Raw genomic sequence first — 18165 nt, 5'->3', positions numbered from 1 at the left:
GTGTTTTTTTTTTTTTTTTTTTTTTTTTTTTGAGACAGAGTCTCACTCTGTCACCCAGGCTGGAGTGCAGAGGTGTGATCATAGCTCACTGGAGCCTCAACCTCCTGGGCTCAAGCAGTCCTCCAGCTCCCACCTCCATCTCCCAGTATCTGGGACGACAGGCATGCACCACCACACCCAGCTAATTTTTAACAGTTTTTGTATAGATCGGGTCTCACTATGTTGCCCAGGCTGGTCTCAAACTCCTGGGCTAAAGTCATCTCCACCTTGGCCTCCCAAAATGCTGGGATTACAGGCATGAGCCACAGTTTCTGGTTAGGGATATATAGTAAACAAGAAAGATGATAATAAATTGCTATGGCATCTCTTAAAAACAATTCTAATCACTGTGCAGAAATTTAAAAATAATCTTAAACAGGTATAAAAGTATTGCTGATAGGTAAAAGAAATCTTGAGAAGGAAAGGAAATTTCTCTTGAAACTCATACTCAAGCAAACATTCACCCCATAGACCACAATTCAGGTAAGAAAGCTGTCTTTAGAACCTGATCAACAGCTTTTCACAATGGCTTACCCAGACTTCTCAGGAGGAAGGCTTCCAGATGTTAAAACTCGTTCAAACAAAACTCGGGTATTATTGTCCTCTAGGATATTGAAAAAGATTTTAAATGTTTTTTTTTTAATTCACTTGTACGATGCAACAATATTTTCATATGCATTATCTCACTTCATCCTTATAAAAATCCTATGCAGAAAGGTTTAACTATTATCACACTTGATTTTTACAGATGAGGAAACTTGAGCTTTAGAAAGATTAAGAGATTTGATCTGGCTCTTGGTGATTGAGTAGCAGAGCAGTAACTGGAAGCCATGTTTTTTTCCCTTCTAGTTCAGCCCTCCTCTACTACACTGTAGTTCTAATGCAAAACCATTTATAACAGTGCTGTCTGAACCAGGTATCCCATTTGCCTTTTAAAAATAATGACAAGTACATATCTGCTGACATTAGTCAGACTAGTGCTATTTTTTAAATACATTGAACGTGGAAGGATGGCAAACTCAAACTTAGAAATAATTGAGTTTCTTATTTTGAGGCACCAGGACTATGCTATATTTAGCTACTTTAACTCTTGCAGAGATACAATATCTAGGTTGGCAGGTAAATATGGAAATGTAAATGAATTAAGAATTGTTGACAGAGGTGTTTAAATTTTAAGAGTCTCAGGAGGTCCTCTTTATCTGGAAGTGGGAAAATGACACTTCTTGCTAAACTCTAAGTTATCTTTTAAAACTTAAGAATCTAACAGTAACAACAACCATTGAATCTATTACTAACAACCACTGAATTGTACACCTAATGGATGGACTTATAGTATACAAATTATACTTCAATAAAGCTGTTCAAAAGAAAAATTAACCCAGCAGAGGAGTTGTTTTTTACTGCCTGAGCGTAATTATTCAGTTTATTACATGTCCATATGCAAAATAAAGCCAATAAATTAAATATATTAGACCAAAGAAGATGGCGCTATTTTTTTGGCTTCTATCTTCAATTTAACATATTATACTTTAAAAAATGTTAAACAAATCTTACATTTTATCTTTTTCTGTTTTATCCCAAGCTTTGCTCCAGACACACTTTTTACCATTCCACAGAACTTTCACACTGCCTGCCTACGTGTTGTGCTCTCTGCCCAGAATAATGCATTTATCTTTCTTTACCTGGCTAACTACCACTCATCTCTCAAAATCCAACTCATGTGCCCTTCTCTATGACACCCTCTAGAACACTGCTGTCCATCAGCAATATAATACAAGCCACATATGGAATTTAATAAAATGGGTAAAAACAGGTGAAATTAATATATTTAATCAACCTAATAGATCTAAATCTTATTTCCACATGTAATCAATATGAAAAATTGTTAAGATAGTTTACATTTTTTTTGTACTAAGTCTTTGAAATCTGGTATGTATTTACACACTTACACCACAACTCATTTTGGCCTAGCCACATTTCTTTTTTCTTTTTTGAGATGGAGTCTCGCTCTGTCACCCAGGCTGGAGTGCAGTGGCGCAATATCAGCTCACTGCAACATCTGTGTCCCAGGTTCAAGCGATTCTTCTGCCTCAGCCTCCCGAGTAGCTGGGACTACAGGTGCACGCCACCATGCCCGGCTAGTTTTTATATTTTTAGTAGAGACGGGGTTTCACCATATTGGCCAGGCTGGTCTGGAACTCCTCACCTTGTGATCTGCCTGCCTCGGCCTCCCCAGGTGCTGGGATTACAGGTGTGAGCTACCACACCCAGCCCAGGCTAGCCACATTTCAAGTGCTCAATACCTAATAGTCTAGTGACTACCATAATTATGCAGCATAGCTCTATAACTTAAATTATACTCTCTTCTCTGTGCTTCCACAGTACTTCATTCAGGAATCTATTACAGTATTTAGCACATTTTTAATGATCACCACCCTCATCATAAATAGTTAACATTTATGGAATAATCACAACATTCTATATATAAGTGAAACACATGCAAAAACTCATTTACCCTCTCAACAGTCCTATGAAAGGTATTCTTATTATGACCATTCTGCAGATGAGAAAACTGAAGTTTAAGATTATACACCTAAACTCAGAACTATGCTACAATGAAACATCAAATGATGATGCAATTATATTTACACATTGGATTCCCCCACAAAAACGTTCTTCTGAATCCTGTTCATCTTTGTATTCCCAGACCCTAGTAACCAGAAGGTAATGAATAAATGTTTCATGGATGGGTACATGGACAGATGAATGAAAGAATCATCTAAGACACTGATTTTGGAAGACAATAATGCTAACACCAGATAATCCTCCTTTTAAAAAAATAAAACCACATACTAGTAATTATTCTAAAAAAAATCAGGCAAAACAATTTAAGATTGATGAGGAATATTAAATGCCCCACTATCTCATTTTTTGGAGTTAAGTCTTTTTCCCAGAATGTAGAACCATTAAGCTGAAATACAAAATCATATTTAAGTTTTATTCTTTTATATTATTTAGGTAAATAGAATGCTCTATTTTTCTGAAATATTAAAATTACTGATTTATACCTATGATATCTAATTCTATAATAATTTACATGACACATAATTGCATATTTCTTTCTTAAGCCAACTTTTAGGGATGTATTTATTTATTTATTTTTATTTATTTACTTTATTATTATTATTTTTTGAGGCAGAGTTTCGCTCTTTTTGCCCAGGCTGGAGTACAATGGCACGATCTTGGCTCACTACAGCCTCCATCTCCAGGGTTCAAGCGATTCTCCTGCCTCAGCCTCCCCAGTAGCTGGAATTACAGGCGCCTGCCACCACACCCAGCTAATTTTTTATATATTTAGTAGAGACAGGATTTCGCCATGTTGGCCAGGCTGGTCTCAAACTCCTGGCCTCGGGTGATCTGCCTGCCTCAGCTTCCCGAAGTGCTGGGATTACAGGTGTAATTCACCACACCCGGCCTATTCATTTATTTTTAAATGTTTTTTAGAGACAGGGTCTTGCTCTGTCATCCAGGCTAGATGGATTACAGTGGCGTGATCACAGCTCACTGTGACCTCCAATTCCTGGGCTCAAGTGATCCTTCCAAGTATCTGAGACTACAGGCATACGCCACCACACCTAGCTAAAAAAACAACTTTTATACTACATCTTTTTTTGTTAAGAAATTACACATTGTGGACTGTTGTTAACTAGACTAAATGATATACATATATGAATTATCTAGCACAGTGCCTGGTAGGAACTCAATAAAGGATGGCCAGTGTTATTTGTACAACAGAATAGGGAAATAAATACTAAAAACCAAAATGTTTCTTTATTAATCTTTTCCCCAGTATCCTCAAAGTGTTTTACTTTACTATTTGGGCATCTTTTGAGTTTGAGTTTTGGTGGCTAGAGGGTTTTTTGTTTGCTTGTTTTCCTTCCAGGTAACAGGAGATGATTTGCCTAGAGTCATCAGAGATGAATATAAACAACTCTGTGTCTCCTGACTCTGACTTTGAAGCTTTATCCCACTACTGATGGTACTTTACTGAATAAAGACAGTTCTGCAGAGTCAAAAAACATCTACCATTGCTCAGTAAATATATTCATGGTTGATATGCCACAAGTATTTCTTGAGTGCCTAACAAGTGCCTGTCTGCTGTGTCAAAATTATAATACATTCAAGAAGGAAGAAATCTAGCAACATAATTTCAGATGGTTTAATATTAAGTAACCATTATAGATTCTAGAATCAACCTACCATTGAGATGAGAAAGATAGTCAATATAGGCCAGGACATACTCTGGAATGTCTCCATATTTTTTTAGCCCCAGCTCAAAAATCTTAAAGGCAACAGATTTGTCCTACAAGTAAAGAAAGTACAGATTTCCATGAAAGTCAGATAAAACACTTAAAAGAATATTAAAATTATACCTAAATATGACAAAATACATAAGAATTAAAACAAAATGTTAAGTAAAAATTGCTGAGCTAGAAACTATTCAAAGGAGTTTAGTGATTAGAAATCACTAAAGAGTAATTAATATAGTGATTAATAAAGCACAAATTAGAAATATGGTGATTAATGAAGCATAAATTAGCAAGTAGTTGGGGATTTGGATGATGCTGCGTATAATTTTACACAGATACACTTAGACTGCCTTTACAAAATGGAGCAATAAAAGCTTAATGACAGAAGCTAAAATCACCTTTCTTTTACGAACCTCAGATGAAGGAAGTTGTTTTACCTTTACACTTGTATTTCAGTATTTACCTTACTACAATAATATTCCATGAGTGCTGCAGTAACATAGACATGGTGGCGGGTTCTGGTGTCTTCTCTTGCTTTTTTAAATATCATTCTTCCAGATTTGATGCCTTCTGCTCTCCGTGCAAATTTCATATATTGGATATATACCTATGCAAAAGAAAGTATTTGTGTTCTACAAATTAGGCAGTATGTTTCCTGCATAAGAAAGCAATCCTCAGTACCCAATAAATTAGAAAGTAGGAATTTAGATAATATTCTATTTAAATCCACAATCTAATTTTTTTCTGGTATTAGAGATGCATGCAAATTAATTTGTTTTTTATTGAGATATAATTCACATACCACAAAATTCACCCTTTACAATTCAGTGGTTTTAAATATATTCACAAGGTTGTGCAATCATCACCATTATCTAATTCTAGAATATGTAAATTAAAGTTTAAGAGTGAAAAGTGTGACACTACTAGAACATACTCCATTAATGAATGCCAATATCTAAAAAAGTCAAAGGTTGGTTTAATACAAGCACATTTTACAATACATGTTTTTTTTTTTTTTTTGAGATGGAGTCTTGCTCCGTTGCCCAGGCTGGAGTGCAGTGGTGCGATCTTGGCTCACTGCAACCTCTGCCTCCCGGGGTCAAGCCATTCTCCTGCCTCAGGCTCCCGAGTAGCTGGGACTACAGGCATACGCCACCACACCCGGCTAATTTTTGTATTTTTAGTAGAGACGGGGTTTCGCCATTTTAGCCAGGCTGGTCTCAATCTCCTGACCTTGTGATCCGCCTGCCTCAGCCTCCCAAAGTGCTGGGATTACAGGTGTGAACTACCGTGCCCAGCCTGCAATACATGTTTAACTTCACATTTTCTTGGTTTCTTTTTAAAAGCCCACTACTCTATTTTCGAAACAACATATAATAGAACTTCACAGCCATTTTATACCCAGCACTTACAGAGTGTCCAGCACATCATGAGTATGCAGTTTTGTTTAGTGAACAAATGACTAATTAGTAGGGTCCTGGTTTGCCCAGTATTGATAATGTCTAGCTATATTACCCAGTTTTTATGGATGGATGGATGGATGGATGGACTATGAGTTCCTCAAGAAAAGGAATTTCATCTAGTTTGTCATTAATGTTGCTGGAGTCTAGCACAATGCATAGACTCCAGCAATATATTTGCCAGATATGTTTGTGGAATGAATTATAAGATGATGAATGTAGAAATTATAGCAGTGGAATTCCAATATGAATCATTTACCAGAAAAAGGAGTGTAGCTATAATTGACTTGAGGCAGAGGTTCTAGAGACACACCCACAAGCCTGTCCCCTTCCTCTCCCAATGGGAGAGCATCACTGCACTTTTGCACTCGGGGCTTTGAAAACCACTATGATAGAGCAGGATTTAGCATAAAGTCAGTTTCAGTCTAATTTCTTCTCAGGATGTCAGTTTCTCCTGCCTCATTTAAAAAGAAATATTTATTAAGCAACAGTTCTGTGGCATAAAGTGGCTTCAAACCATGATCACAAAGAAAGTGTTAGAGAAAGTGCCTCTGTATCTATTTTATACTGCTGCATTAAAAAGAAAAAATTCTAGCAGAAAACAGATCAGTAATTGTCAGAGGTAAGGGCAGAGAGAAGGGTTATATCTACAAAGGGGTCACATGAGGGAATTTTTGGAGGATGGTGGAGGTGTTTTCTATCTTAATTGTGGTGGGGATCCCATGACTCAAAGTTATTTGTCAAGATTAATAGAACTATACAACAAAAACAGTGAATTTTATTGTATATAAATTTAAATTATTTTTTGTTAGATAAGACTGTAAAGGTGGAAAAAAAGATTTGTAAAGTTACTCACCAAGGTGGGGTCAATATCCTCAATTGCCAGAAGTCTGTTATATATACTGTGAACCTTTTCATACTTCATGCGACTCTAAGGTGGTACAGAAGAAGTGAATATCAACATATGGTCATAAATAAGCAGGATTTGAGCTCTAAGGAATCCAAAGGCTATAACCTCCCACCCCCAATGGCATCTCCATTGAGCACAAATATAGTATAAGCTGACAACTAATAACTGTTCATTTGGCATCATCTCTGTCTACCAAAAGCAATATGCCTGGAAAACAAGCAGCCAGAAAAAAAGTTCAGTCCTGCACTAAAAAATTGAATTATAAGAAGGCTCTAAACATTTTTACTTACCTCTTCATAATCTGCATATGCAAAATAAAGAAGCATATTCTTCTTCAATAAAGTGCTTATGGCTCTTTCATATATATTAGCAGCTTCATCACTAAATAATTTGGCATTATTCATATCCTAGGAGAAAAAAAAGAAAGCTCATCTTCAATAATTTTAATATAGTTGTGAGAGAATAAAATTAATAGTTATTTATTTATGTGTCTAAGAAAGCATACATTTATGTACACACACATATATGTATCCACATACACACATACATAAACACATATGCATTTCTGGATTCTAAAAAAATTCCAAAAACTCCTTTCATTATTTTAACTTACAAAATAACCATGCAAGTACTCTAAATGATTCATCACTTTGATACGTTAAAAAACTGCCAGTTTATTTTAATTCTAAGGAGGTCTAATTATATGTGTCACTAAGATTCATATGAACATAAGCTTAAATTTTCAATACTTATGCTTTATTACCAAAATTCAGTTATATTTTTCAGTAAATCACTGCTATATCAAAACCACAAAAATATCAAAGTGGGGATAGGGAAGGAACACTTACTCCCTTTTCTGCGAGCAGTTTACTTGACTGCTCAAGATACTGGGCAGCTTCATACCAAATATCAGGGTGATGGCCCAGCACAAGCAGGCACTGTTCATAAGCAAACATAACTAAGGGAAGAAATTAACAAACAACATTCAATTAAAATAATTATTATTTGTAAAACTATCAATATAAATATCATAACCAAATTAGGATCCTCAAAAATTAATGATAATTAGAAATAAAAAGCTTTAGTGATTTCTGGCACCATCATCCATCCAAGCTCCCTCCATCTATCCATCACTTATTAATTTTTTTATTTTTGGAAGCAGGGTCTCTGTCACGTAGGTTGGAGTGCAGTGGCACAAATATGGTTCACTGCAGCCTCGACCTCCTGGGCTCAAGTGGTTTTCCTGCCTCAGCCTCCCAAGTAGCTGAGACCAGGTGTGTGCCACCACATCTGGCTTATTTTTAAAAATCTTGTGGCCGGCTGCAGTGGCTCACATCTGTAATCCCAGCACTCTGGGAGGCTGAGGCGGGCGGATCACGAGGTCAGGAGATCGAGACCATCCTGGCTAACATGGTGAAACTCTGTCTCTACTGAAATACAAAAAATTAGCCGGGCGTGGTGGTGGGTGCCTGTAGTCCCAGCTACTCTGGAGGCTGAGGCAGGAGAATGGCATGAACCCGGGAGGCAGAGCTTGCAGTGAGTGGAGATCGCGCCACTGCACTCCAGCCTGGGCGACAGAGCAAGACTCCGTCTCAAAAAAAAAAAAAAATCTTGTATAGAGATGGGGTTTCACCATGTTGCCAAGGCTTGTCTTGAACCCCCAGGCTCAAGCAATCCTCCCGCCTCAGCCTCCCAAAGTGCTGGGATTACAGATGTGAGCCACTGCACCCAGCCTAAGTTAATACTTATGGAGCACAACTATATGCCAGGGAATGTGGAAGGCACAGTGAATATACCAGTGAATAAGACTTCCTATGTTCAAGAAGTCTGCAGTATATGGGGAGGATAGACAGAAAGCAAAGATCAAAAGTATTATGACGATAAAAGTACAGTATACTCTGAAAACTTACAGCAGCAGGACTTAACATAGTTTAGGGACTCAAGAAAGTCTTCACTAAGGAACTGACATCTAACACAACACCTGAAGAAGGGATGAAGCTGGTCAGAGGCAAAGTGAAGTGGAGTAAGGATGGGGTAGATACAAAAATGGAGTGGGCAAAGGAAACAATATTTGCAAAGACCTACAAGTAAGACAGCAAGACAAGATCGAGGAATTCAATAAAGCTCCAAATTAAGAGTCTGGCACTGGCAGAGTAGTTTGTATCAGACCGCCCCTCAGCAAGTAAAAATTATAAACAAACACAAAAGCAACTATCTAAATGTACTGGAAATGACCAAAAGAAGCAGAAATCAGGAGATTGAGCCCTTAAAAAGACAGAACAACACTAGGTGAGATCCATATTTAAATATGGCTTTTCCCTTCAAACGCATGCCCATGTTGTGCACTTCTGGGATAGCTAGAACTCAAGTCATAATGCTGCAGTCTTACTGTCTTGAAGTAACATGGAGTTCTGGCCTATGAGAGCAGCTGGAAATTGAGGAGACATCCCCAAAAGGAGAAAGCCAGAGCCTGAAAATCTGGGCATAAATGTTCTCAAATCCTCAGCTGATCCCTAAAATGTACATACACAGGGAAGAATACAAACAGACCAACAGAAAACAAAGCTGGAAGGCGGAAAGAGTTTAATAGCTACCTCAGCAACTAAGGGAGATGAAGTTTAGAATTTGAGTCCCATCAAATTAGATGGTTGGGGTAAACACCTTAGACTTTTCATTGTCTTAGGAGTAAAGACTATGTCCCAAGAATAAGGTATTTAATCTGAGATTAACGGTAAAACTAAAACAGACCTCTCTTCATAGTATAAAACCCAAGGCTCCACAAAGTCCAAGTAATCTGACAGTAATATTTAACTTCCTGCTAAAATAAAACAACATTCTTCAGAGGAAGATGACAGAATCTACAGTCTTTTTTTTTTTTTTTTAAGACGGCGTCTCGCTCTGTCGCCCAGGCTGGAGTGCAGTGGCGCAATCTCGGCTCACTGCAAGCTCCGCCTCCTGGGTTCACGCCATTCTCCTGCCTCAGCCTCTCCGAGTAGCTGGGACTACAGGCGCCCGCCACCACACCCGGCAGAATCTACAGTCTTTACAATGTTTCATTTGTACATTTGTACAATATCTAAAAGAAAAAATTTAAACAGGAAATAGAAAAATGTAAACCACAGTCAAGAGAAAAAGCAATCAAAGAAAATAAACTCCATGGTGGTTGAAGGCCCAGATGTTGGAATTGGCAGATGAGGACTTTATAACTACTGTTATAAATATGTTCAAAGAAACAAAGAAAAAGATGGTAATGAACACACAAGGAATCTCAACTAAGAAATGGACACCATAAAAAAGAAATATAAAAAATAAAAAATTTCTAAAATGGAAATTTATAGAATTGAAAAATATAGTATCTGAAATAAAGCGTTCACTGGATGGGCTTAATTACAGACTGCATATGATGAAAACAAAGGTTCAGTGAATATGGAGATAGATCTATAGGAATTATTGAATCTGAAGAACAAAAGAAAAAAAGATTAGGGGTAAAAAAATTTTAGTAACCTATGGGGATACCAAGTGGTCTAACATACATGTAACTGAAGTCCCATGAGGGTTAATCTTGTTACCTCTTTTTGTTATAAGGGTCTGATCCTCTGTACGAAGAGGGTTGCTCTTTTCCCACTGTATATATTTCTTCCACATATCTACTTGTTGAGCTTCTTGAGGAGTATTCTGAGGAGGCACCGAGGGAGCATTACGGTCCAAGCCTTTCATTACTGTCTCATATTCCTAGACAAGGATTTAGAATTCTTTGGTGAGCCAGGAACAACTCAGATATATGGGGGATGGGGTAGATCCATTTGGAAGACTGTTCAAAATGCCTGCTTTTTCCAAATACCACTTTGTTAATATAATCTAAAAACTATTTAAGAGTAGAGAGAAAGATAAGAGTATTACCCACTCAAGAACAGGTTCCCAGGAGTGGGTGAACAAAACACCCATGGGCCCTCTCTATAAGTGATCTAGGATGTTACTTTCCAGGATATAAGAGTTGACAGATCAATAGGATTGAAGATCTGGTGGCATTATTATTGCCATCTTTGGAGAAACTGTCTTTTAAAATTTCAATAGTTTGTATTAATAGGCTATTTTTCCTAACTTCTAAGAGTGTCAATGAATGGAAAGGTATGCACACAATCAAAATGTGTCCCTGAGAGCTATGTTATTAGACCACAGAGTAATACAATATTCAGACGAACCCAAATAATAGAGGGAAAAGAATTACTTCATCAATTCTAAGTAGAGCCTTGTCTTTCTCTATGTCCTGTTTCCATATTTTTAAAAACAATTTCTTCTAAACCCAATTTATTATATTTTGTTCTTACAAAGAGATATTTCAAATATGTCATCTCCTCAGACTTTGCAATTAATTGCTGTTAAGATTGCTAATGACTGAAAATATCAACAGTAATACCAGACAGGGAAAGCTCTGCTGTAAACAACAGACTCATAATAATCATTAAAATAGCCTGATGGAATTCCATACCTTTGCTACACGTCTAGCATTCATATAATCTCTACTCCGATCTTCAATCATTTTTTTAGCTAAATGAATATTGATACCCTAGAAAAACAAAAATATTTTAAAATTAAGTATAGTTTCTTAAAAATTAGCACAATACAGTTAATTTATTCATTTACTAAATAACTAAATTTTTATTTTAAAAGATTTCTTGTTTAATAAAGGTTCATACAGCTCATGAAAAGCAGGGAAAAAAGGTTCAATCACATTATACATTGCAAAGATCAAGGAGGATGTGCTTATGTCTTATGAGCTGGCAGTAAGTTTCCACTTATCAGGAACTTTTAAAGATAGAATCATTTGAAAAGGGTCAATAATTTCATATAAGATTCTACTGAAAAAAAATGACATGGCTCATGCCTGTAATCTTAGCACTTTGGGAGGCCGAGTTGGGTGGATCACTTGAGGTCAGGAGTTCATGACCAGCCTGGCCAACATGGTGAAACCCTGTTTCTACTAAAAATACAAAAAAATTAGCTGGGTGTGATGGTGTGCACCTGTAATCCCAGCTACTTGGGAGCCTGAGGCAGGAGAATTGCTTGAAATGGCGAGGCAGAGGTTGCAGTGAGCCGAGATTGTGCTATTGCACTCCAGCCTGGGCGACAGAGCAAGACTCCATCTCAAAAAAAAAAAAAAGTACAGATTCATCTGGGTGGATATCCATGGCTTGACTTTGATAGCCCTTTTCTTTTTCTTTTTTATAGACAGAGTCTTCCTCTGTCACCCAGGCTAGAGTGCAGTGGTGCCATCCTAACTCACTGGAACCTTGAACTTCTGGGCTCAAGTAATCCTCCTGCCTCAGACATAGGACTACAGGTGTGCCCTGCCAGGTCTGGCTAATTAAAAATTTTTTTTGTTGTTGAGACGTAGTCTTGCTATGTTGCCTGGGCTGGCCTCAAACTCCTGGCCTCAGGCAATCCTCCCGCTTCAGCCTCCCAAAGTGCTGGGATTACAGGCATTAGCCATCACACCTGGCTAATAGCCCTTTTCTAACTAGTTCTGTTGTATAACGCTTTTTAAAAAGACAAACAGAAGTAGCAAGGAAAGATAAACACTACCACTCAGTGAGTACTCCAAGGATTCTAAGACCCTTTCAGGGAGTCCATGAGATCAAAATAGTTGTCATTATAATACTAAGACATTATTTGCCTCTCTCATAAAATACAGGAGTTTTACAGAGGCTACGTGACATTTAGTATTATAACACACTAAATGGAAGCAGATATGAAAATCCAGGTGTTTTATATTAAACTAGATATGAAAGAGATTTGTGAAAATATAAAAGAATGCCACTCTTCTCACTACATTTTTTGTTTTGGAAAATACAGTTTTTGGCCAGGCATGGTGGCTCATGCCTGTAATCTCAACATTTTGGGAGGCGAATTGCTTGAGCTCAGGAGTTCAAGGCCAGCCTGAGCAATATGGAGAAACCCCATCTCTACAAAAAATTAGCTTGAGAGTGGGGCGCATGCCAGTAGTCTTAGCTACCTGGGAGGCTGAGGTGGGAGAATAACCTGAGCCCAGGAAGTTGAGACTGCAATGAGCTGTGATTGTGCCACTGCATTCCAGCCTCGGTGACAGAGTAAAACCCTGTCTCAAAAGAATAAAAATAAAAAATTCTTTGTGATCTTCAATAACTGTTAAAATCCAAAAATCATAAAGTTTGAAAACCACAGCTGATGCCTGTGAGGGAACAATTTCACTACCCTATATAGTTCTTCCAAATCACAATATACATACGAAGAACTTTCTTTTTTTCTCTTTAGAGACGGGCTCTCACCATCTTGCCCAGGCTGGTCTCAAACTACCAGGCTCAGGCAATCCTTCCATCTTGGCCTCCCAAAGTGCTGGGATTACAAGTGTAAGCCACCATGTCCAGCCAAGGAACTTCCTTTTAATGCTAATGCTAGAGCTTATTTGGCATGTGTATTTATGTATTCAGATTGATTAGCTCAGTTATTAAAAGCAGATACCAATAACACAAAGATCTTGGATTGTAGCCACACACCTCACAAATTCAAACCAATAATCACATCACTGTAATCAGGTGAAAGAGGTGCACAGCAACTAAAAAATAATTCCCAAAAGGTACTATTGGAAACATAATTCTCAAAAGGTACTGTTTTATAGGTCAATGACAATGTGTATGTGTGTGTATGAATGTGTGGATATGGCTTAGCAAAGAATAAAAATAGTTTTATAAGAACTATTGTTCTTCAGAGTATCCTCTAAAAAATAACACTAATATGGAGACTCTCAAAACCTTGCAAAAACATTATAGTGCTTTCATTACAATCAATAAAAAAATGTGTAACACTGATACAGAAAGGCAATAATCTACAAATCCACAATGCATAAAAATTAAAATGGCTTGGTTTATAATAAACAACTACTCTGACCTAATTTACCTCTTCATACTTGTTATAGTCTCTCCAGAGTTGTTCAATGTTGATCATCGGATTAACACAACCTCGTTGATAAACTCTTCGGACAGCTGTTATTCTTTGATTTTCTGCGTAAGATCCTACAGCTTCCCTGAGATTGGATAAGAAATGCCATCAATTATATTATAACTAAATCTCATTCAACCCAGCAATCTCACTACTGGATATCTACCCAAAGAACAACTCTATGGAAAATAGTATGGAGATTTCTCAAAGAACTAAAAATTATATTTTAGCTAAATCAACTGTTTATATATAAAAAAAACTATACAAATACTTACACGCCTTTTAGGAAATTGATGTAATCCACCCAAATCTAAGAAATAAAATAAAATGTTAATATCTTTCTTGGTATTTTTACATTTAAGTGCATATATTAAAAAGTGTTAACTCTACCTGATAGGACATAATTTCCATTCCAATTTTATCCAGTGCAAAGTCATATGCTTGAGCCATTTTTTCTCTGAAATGAACATGAAAGATGTGGTTTTTAAATTTTTTTGTTATTAAAATTTATCTACAATTAGGCCAGACATGGTGGCTCATGCCCGTAATCCCATTGCTTTGAGAGGCCGAGGCAGAAGGATCACTTGAGACCAGGAATTCAAGACCTGCCTGTGCAACATAGCAAAACCCAGTCTCTAAAAAAATAAAAATTAAAAAAATTAGCTGGGCATGGTGGCATGCACCTGTAATCCTAGCTACTCAGAAGGCTGAGGTGGGAGGATTGCTTAAGCCCAGGATTTCAAGGTTACAGTGAGTTATGATTGCACCATTACACTTCAGCCTGGGTGACAGAGCAAGACCCTGTCTCTAAAAAAAATTAAAAATAAATTATTATTTGAAGATAGACGTGGTGGTTCATTCCTGTAATCCAATGCTTTGGGAGGCTGAGGCAGGAGGATCATCTGAGGCCAGGAGTCGAAGACAAGCCTGGGCAGCACAGTGAGACCTTGTCTCTATAAATAAATAAATAAATAAAAAATGTATTTATAACTAAAACGTAACTTGTGATCACAGGATCAGAACAACATTTGAACATTCTCTATAAACAAAAATTAAAGACATCTTTGAAAGTATATAAAGTTGTTCTTTGATGTTAAGCTTGTCAATATCATAAATTGTTGCCTTTATCTACTGCTTGTGAGCTTATCAAAAATAAGGCTCATGTCTTACGTATCTTTATATCCTTTAAGTTGCATAATTCTATACATAGCAGATTCAAATGTGGAAATTTGTGGTTCTCTCATTAATGAGATATTAAGATCTATTAGCTCTAAAGTAAAATGTAGAAATCTGGAAAGTATATTTTATTAAAATGCAACTTATGTTAAAATGTAAAGGGTACATTAGGGAAAAAGAACTTCCACGTCAATATAAGACAATAAAGTATAAACAGACCAGGTGTGGTGGTTTATGCCTGTAATTCCAGCATTTTGGGAGGCTGAGGCAGGAGAATTGCTTGAGCTCAGTAGTTTGAGACCAGCCTAGGGACATTAGCTTACGCTTGAGACCCTGGTATGTTTGGAGTCTCAAATATAAGGAGACCCTATCTCGAAAAAAAAATAGAAAAAAAATCAGCCAGGTGTGGTGGCTCTTGCCTGTAGTCCCATCTACTTGGAAGGCTGAGGTGGGAGGATCGCTTGAGCCCAAGAAGTTGAGGCTACAGTGAACCCATGATTGTGCCACTGCACTCCAGCCCGTATGACAGAGCTGAAACCGTCTCAAAACACAAAAATCATAACAAAAAGTATAATCAGGAAAAGACAATAAAGATAGAATTTTAGTAACAGACATAACTTGCCTGTTAGTTATATAGAAAAATGGCACCTCAGAAGAAGGTCTATTATTTAGATTTGGCAAAGATGGGGAGGTGGGTATAATTCGGAGTGGGGATGGCAACTTCACAATACAATTGTCAGAGATCCCTTATATCACTACAATTGTCAGAGACCCCTTAGATCATTTAAGTAGCACATTGCATTGTGACCTGACAAAAGTGGTACTACCACAAGTATGAAGATGGTTTTTGAAAAAATTTGACAAGTCTGTCAACAAAGTGGTTTGGTGTTGCAAATATACAGTGTTTCAGTATAGACAGGGCTTGGGCGATTCAATTCTCCAGAATAAGACTCATGCCAGTGATTTTCTTTGAAGCACTTTTTTCAAGGTTACTAATTTCTAAGGAAATCCTGACTTTTCAAATCCTGCTATTTCTTCCCACTTGGAGCTATCAGAAGGTGTGAGTTTATGTGGGATTAACTGTGTGCCTAGAGATGACTTGCATTCTTAAGATCCTGGTTTCACTTACTTGTAACTTGGTAGTTTACCCTTGGTTTCTCGGACATATGAAAGATAACACTTCCATAAATCAATGTGCAAAACCTTCATAAGGCATCTCTGAAATAGCTTTAAATACAAGAATATATTATCAGAATCCAGTTAAATAAATTTCACATGGACATAGATGAAATGGAACATTAAAAACACAAATTCAGCTCCCTTTATGAATTTATCTCTTATAAATAAAAGACAAATAATTTCCCCATTTTCAGCTTCTCATGATTTGTCAGGGGAGTATAATTATTTTCTTTTCCTTTTCCAAAATTTTCATGATGAACATTTTCAAGCATATAAAAAAGTTGAATAAGTACAATTAACTTGTAAAAAATCACTATCTAGATTCAATTATTATTAACATTTTACTATATTTGTCTTACACATACTAGGTTTTAAGTTAAACTTCAATATAAAATTCAAAGTATTTGAGGACTCACCTTTTCAACCTTGTCATAATTTTTAGCTTTAATCTGAAGAGAAACAGAAAAATATAGAATTAATACTATTTTTTAGAGCATCAATCTGAATTTTTGACCAATTTTTAACCAACTTTGCAAATTCATCCTTATACTTTATTAATTTTATTCTTCAAAAATAACAGAAGTGTGAAGCAAACATGGATAAAATGCATTGTAAATATACAATGTGTAAATGGAATCTATATGGATTTTCATACATTCATTTACATACAAATTTTGTGAATTTAATAGAATTCTGTAAAATAGTCATGAGATGAATATAGAAATATATACACACCCGATAGGTCTACCTGAATAGGATGTATCCACTGAAGAAAAACTTAAGGCTTTCCTTTCCCTGAATAGCTACCAGAACAATCTGAGCGGCAAAAAAGATCTGCAAATTTGGACTACATATAAACATTCAGTCACACCATCAACCTACTATATTGCAGATATTGTGCTAGGCGTGGGGGCTACCACTGTGAACAAGACAGGTCTGCCCCTGCCCTCATAGAGCTTACAATCTTATGGGGAAAATAAGACAACGAAGTGGAAGGTCATTGTAAGATATTACGGTTAAGTGCTAAAATGAAGAAAATTCTGGGTGGTACAGCATTTTGGAAGAGCAAAAGACTTAGACTTGGGGAACTGCAAAAGATTTCTGGGAAAAAGACAACTTTTTCTAGGACAATCTGAGCTATTTGGTGAAGAAAGGGAAGAGTTATTCCAGACAGGAGAAATAGCATGTGCAAAGACCAAGATTAAATACTATTAGATTTCTCTTTTGAGTATTTTCATCACAGAGTGGGTGGGGTTAAGTGCTCAACTGTGTTAATCAGCAAATCTGTTTCGCCCAGATAGGTAAATAATTATTTTGGCTGATTAGAGAAGTTTTGGTCCTTTTATCTCAAGCAGTACAGTAATAGAGTAGTATTCCCAGTTTTATGGCTTAAACTGCTATAGATGAGACTGCTGATGACAGTCTCTTTTGCTTTTGCTGATAACTTGTTCTCTTCTGGACTTTTTTATCTTGATCTTTAGAGTTCATAAATTTTAGTACACACTTAAACACAGGTCTTTGTACTTTGAAGCAGTTCAATCAAGGCTCTGGAGTTAGACCTCTTATTCCCTCAGCTGATTAAGGGGGATAATAGTACCTACTTTGTTAGGGCTATTCTGAGGACTCAATGAGTTAATAAATGTGAAGCCTTTAGAATATTGCCTAGCAGGTTGAGCACTGAGTAACTATCATTTATTTTTATTACCACAAAATCTGCTTGGAACTCAGCATGCCCTTTGAACCCATATACTCAGGGCTTTTTTTAGGTCAAGAATAAGTGTCTCTCTTCTTTTTGTTCCTTTTTCTCCTTCTAGAACTATATACGTTAGATCTCCTGGTTCCATCCTTGAAATCTGTTATCTTTACCCTTCCTTTGAATTTTTGCTCAAGGTGTTAAAATAGTTTGTCCAGTAGATTCTCCAGGCAATTCATTTAGGGCTCCATGTGACTATTCTCTTCCACTTAGCCTATTACTGTATTTGGTTCATACATAATGGTTTTTGACTCCAGAGTTTTTAATATAGCACTTTGAATCCTGTGTTCATATTACTTTGTTCCAGTTGTATTTCTCCTCTAGCAGCTCTATTTTATTAAGGACCTGATAGTTTTAGTTTAT

The 18165-nt window shown here is 36.7% G+C and overlaps 1 protein-coding gene across 1 annotated transcript in view; it reads right to left on the bottom strand.

Moving 5' to 3' along the window:
* The window catches only part of CSTF3 (cleavage stimulation factor subunit 3), a 77656-nt gene that overhangs the window by 7566 nt on the left and 51925 nt on the right, over positions 1 to 18165 (bottom strand). Inside the window, exons 4-16 of the mRNA XM_032166314.2 lie at positions 16466 to 16498; positions 16000 to 16097; positions 14085 to 14151; positions 13970 to 14004; positions 13653 to 13779; positions 11209 to 11286; positions 10289 to 10451; positions 7568 to 7677; positions 7010 to 7126; positions 6666 to 6740; positions 4813 to 4956; positions 4300 to 4402; positions 574 to 643 (exon numbers count right to left, since the gene is read on the bottom strand). Coding sequence (XP_032022205.1) covers positions 574 to 643; positions 4300 to 4402; positions 4813 to 4956; positions 6666 to 6740; positions 7010 to 7126; positions 7568 to 7677; positions 10289 to 10451; positions 11209 to 11286; positions 13653 to 13779; positions 13970 to 14004; positions 14085 to 14151; positions 16000 to 16097; positions 16466 to 16498 — 1220 coding nt within the window. The remainder of the gene's footprint in view (positions 1 to 573; positions 644 to 4299; positions 4403 to 4812; positions 4957 to 6665; positions 6741 to 7009; positions 7127 to 7567; positions 7678 to 10288; positions 10452 to 11208; positions 11287 to 13652; positions 13780 to 13969; positions 14005 to 14084; positions 14152 to 15999; positions 16098 to 16465; positions 16499 to 18165) is intronic.

This window comes from Hylobates moloch, unplaced genomic scaffold, assembly GCF_009828535.3.
Source record: "Hylobates moloch isolate HMO894 unplaced genomic scaffold, HMol_V3 SCAFFOLD_11, whole genome shotgun sequence".
In the NCBI taxonomy this organism is placed as follows: domain Eukaryota; kingdom Metazoa; phylum Chordata; class Mammalia; order Primates; family Hylobatidae; genus Hylobates; species Hylobates moloch.
This window is presented reverse-complemented; position numbering and strand designations above follow the sequence as displayed.